This window comes from Blastocystis hominis, assembly GCF_000151665.1.
Source record: "Blastocystis hominis, Singapore isolate B (sub-type 7) whole genome shotgun sequence assembly, scaffold_19".
NCBI classification, from domain to species: domain Eukaryota; class Bigyra; order Opalinata; family Blastocystidae; genus Blastocystis; species Blastocystis hominis.
In genome coordinates this window covers 30,323-34,129 of record NW_013171826.1, presented here as the reverse complement: position 1 = coordinate 34,129, position 3,807 = coordinate 30,323, and the positions used below count along the sequence as shown (strand labels likewise).

At 44.8% G+C, this 3,807-nt stretch overlaps 1 protein-coding gene across 1 annotated transcript; it reads left to right on the top strand.

Moving 5' to 3' along the window:
- Nucleotides 1-486: 486 nt before the first annotated feature.
- On the top strand, nucleotides 487-3,036 carry GSBLH_T00002293001 (uncharacterized protein; the record flags this gene model as incomplete). The annotated part of the gene is made up of 2 exons (XM_013040832.1): nucleotides 487-655; nucleotides 698-3,036. 2 exons carry the CDS (start codon nucleotides 487-489, stop codon nucleotides 3,034-3,036), a joined length of 2,508 nt encoding a protein of 835 aa, XP_012896286.1.
- Between the last annotated feature and the right edge of the window lie 771 nt (nucleotides 3,037-3,807).

The following is a 3,807-nucleotide window of genomic DNA, read 5'->3' as shown; positions in this document are numbered from 1 at the left end:
AGCAAGGAGAAATCACGTTCCCCTCTATCCCTCTGCATCTTGAACGACTTGAATCAACCTGAGGATACTCCCAAGCACTTCTTGTACATCAAGGACTTGAGCGATTTCAAACATCGTATCTTTCGTCAGAGTGATGTGAAGAATAGACATACAGCAAGAAACGTGAAGTGCAGATTCTGTGACGACTTCTTCGGATCTTGCAAAGCTGTTCATGCTCACGAAGTACAAGCACATCGAGAACTTGTCGATGAGAGCGATCAGTACGAGTTGTCGAACGAGGAAACTCGGTTGCGATTCACAAACCAGCGATACGAAATGCCAGCACTGGTCGTCGTATACGCCGACTTCGAGTCAGCCATTGATGACAAGAACAGACACAAGCCAATCATGTTATCCTGTCTAACCGTGTCACGCATTCCAGCCATTGACAGCCAACTGAGAGTCTTCCATGCACCACATGAGAGCGAAGAAGATCTTCGTCCTTTCATGGACTATTTCACACAATTGCACGAGAGAGTGAAAGAATACCTCTTCGATGAATTGCCCCTCGAGAACTCTCCGAGCATCGAGAAGGACTTTCGTGCAACAACCGTGTGTCCCTTCTGCCACAAGAAACTGGAGGACGACAAGGTTAGACATCACGCACATGTGGCAGGTGTATACACCACAGGGAAGGGAGAAGTACGCCACTTCGAAGCCGGACAGTACATCTGCACCTGTTGCACCAAGTGTAACCTACAACTCTCATTCAACAAGAAGAACTATCGTCTACCAGTTTACTTCCACAATGGATCGCACTACGACTTCACATTCATCATGAAGCTCATCGCGACGATGCCTGGCGGGAATCTCGAAGTCATTCCAACCACTGAAGACAAGGAGATGCAGATCGAGTACAATGGCATACAATTCAAGGACTCGTTGAAGCTCATCAGTAGTCCACTGCGTTCCATTGTGGCTCAGACACTTGGAGGCAACTTGGACCTCTATGTGCACACCAAACAACAACTACGCAAGTACTGTGAGTCTCGAGGTAAGCAATGGAGTGACGAGTACATCGATTTGTTGACACGGAAAGAACCCATGTTCTACAGCCTCATCAAGTCGTACGAGTCATTGAACAATACCGTCATTCCTTCTCGCGAGCAATGCATTGATGATATGAAGGGAGAGATGATGCCACAAGACGAATATGATCACATGGTGAAGCTGTGGAAGACCTTCGATATCAAGACATGGGGTGAATACTACGAATTGTACAATGTACTCGATGTGACTCTCATGGCTGATGCATTCGAACACTTCCGCGTTACCACACTGAATGCATTCGGTGTTGATCCAATGCATTACATCACAGCACCACAAATGGCATATTCGCTATTCTTGAAGGTGACAATGGAGGGCGATCATAGTGAGAGTAGCCTCATGACCCTCGCAAGGAAATGGGCTCAGTACATCATGCGCATCAACGCGAATGAGGGACTCGCCGAGAAACAACTGGTGAAAGTGTTCTTGAATCGCATGGGTGAATTCTATGAGAGCAAGGGCATTCGATTGATGGAGACAAATGATATCGATGACTTCATGCGATTGTTGAAGAACCTGCGAGGAGGCATCACACAGATCGTGAAACGACATGCCAAGGTCAACATTGACAACAAGGAGCAAGCAACTGTGAGCAGTGAAGGCATCTACTACCTGGACGCCAACAACCTGTATGGTGGAGCCATGCATCGAATGATGCCTTATGAGTTGGTGGGTGTACCTGAGCGTCAAGAAGTGATGGAGAGGATCAATCGTGACCCGAATGGGTGGGTGCAATCACTCAAGACGTTCGGTAAGTATGGATTCTTCGTCGAGTGTGACATCGAGGCACCAGTGGAGCTGCACGACAAGTTCAATGACTTGCCATTCTTCCCCGTACAGAAGGCAAGCATGTACTCCGATGGAATCAAGAAGTACGCTGAGAAGAACGACATTGTGGACAAAGTGAAAGAGGTGAATACACCGAAACTCATCTGCGATCTTGTGCCTCGTCGCAAGTATCTCGTACATTACTCACTGTTGAAACTGGGCATTCAACAGAGTTATCGCATCACTCACATTCATCACATCATTCGATTCAAGCAGGCACCATTCATCTTCGAGTACGTGAACATGCTGAGTGAGAAACGAGCGAAGTCTAAGACCACCGTGGAGAAGAACCTGTACAAGCTGTTGGCAAACTCCACCTATGGCAAATTCGTGGAGACTGGGTTGAAACGGATGAAAGTGAAGTTCGCTAACACATGGAATGAACGTGAAGCCATCATTCAGAAGCATGGGTACGACATGATTGCTGGGACTACCATGTATTCCGAGAATCTCATCGGCATCAAGTTGAATACACCGGTGCGCAGGGTGGAGAAGCCGTTCTTCATCGGATTCGCCATTCTGGACATGTCCAAACACATCATATACGATTTCTACTACAATGTGCTCAAGACGACATTCGATAACGTGGAGCTGTTGGGTCAGGACACAGATTCACTCATCGTACAACTGCACGATCGCGCTAACATCGTTCACAAGATGTGTGACATGTACAAGTCGTTCGACTTCTCGGAATTGGATAACACGAGCTACTTCTATGGTGAACTCGTGAAGTACTATGAGCATGAAAAGGATAAGAATAAGTTCCCTTCATTGGACTCGTTCCTCAACTTCAACAAGAAGTTGCCTGGTCCCATCTTCAAGGACGAGCACAACGGACATCGCATCACAGAATTCGTTGGACTGAGACCGAAGATGTACTGCTTGGTTGATGAGAAGCATGTAGTGCACAATGCAGCAAAGGGAGTTCCTCGCAATGTTGTGATCGATGGAGAGAGAATGAGCGTGAAGAACATCGACTTGTACAAGCGTGTCCTCGAGGCTGATAAGAAGGGAGATGCAGTTTCAAACGCATTTACAACCGGCCTTCGATATTATCAGGAAGGAACAGACCAAGACACTCATGACTTGCACGGACAACAAACGATGGATCTTGGACTATAACGTACACACACTTGCGTTTGGACATTACCGATTGAAGGACATGCAAATGAAAAGTCGTTTTCACTTTGTTTTTTATCAAATAGTATATAAAGGGCAGACAATTACCACATTGGCAGAAAAAGGGTCGAGAAGGTTTTCGCGCTTTATGCGTCGTGGTCTCTGAGGTGGGCAAGTAGGCTAAGGTCATTTTTTCGACCCTTGTTTCTTATGAAAGCCAAAAATTACAGGTTGACCAAAGTGAGTCATGATGAGCAATGGTAGATGGGGTCTGAGGGGTGACTTTGGACGCGCGGTTTGTAGTTGAGGGGGTCTGAAGGGCAACTTTGGCCGAAAAAGAGCCGAAATAATTTCCGCGCGTTATGCGTCAATTCCCTACTACTAGCAGGATTGATATATGTTAAAAATGAAATGCTAATCCTATTTTGACTTCTATGCAATTCACATCAGTTATTTAGCCAATAATGATGCAATACGCATTTATTACTTTCAGTTTTTAGATTTTATGACCCATGTACTGATTCTATATAGCGCGTGAGTATGTCGTGTTGTTAGTCAGTATTAATAAAAATACAATAATGCTTTTAATAGACGAGTGATTCATCCTTCCTATTTCTATTGATAAGTTCATCCATATTTGATACATGTCACATAACAAAAATGATCCTATTTTCACTCTAACAAAAAGCTCTTTCGATCATTATTATTACTTATATATCAGTATGATACCTTCTCAAGCAATATAAAGTAAACATAACTATTTGTTTATTTTTT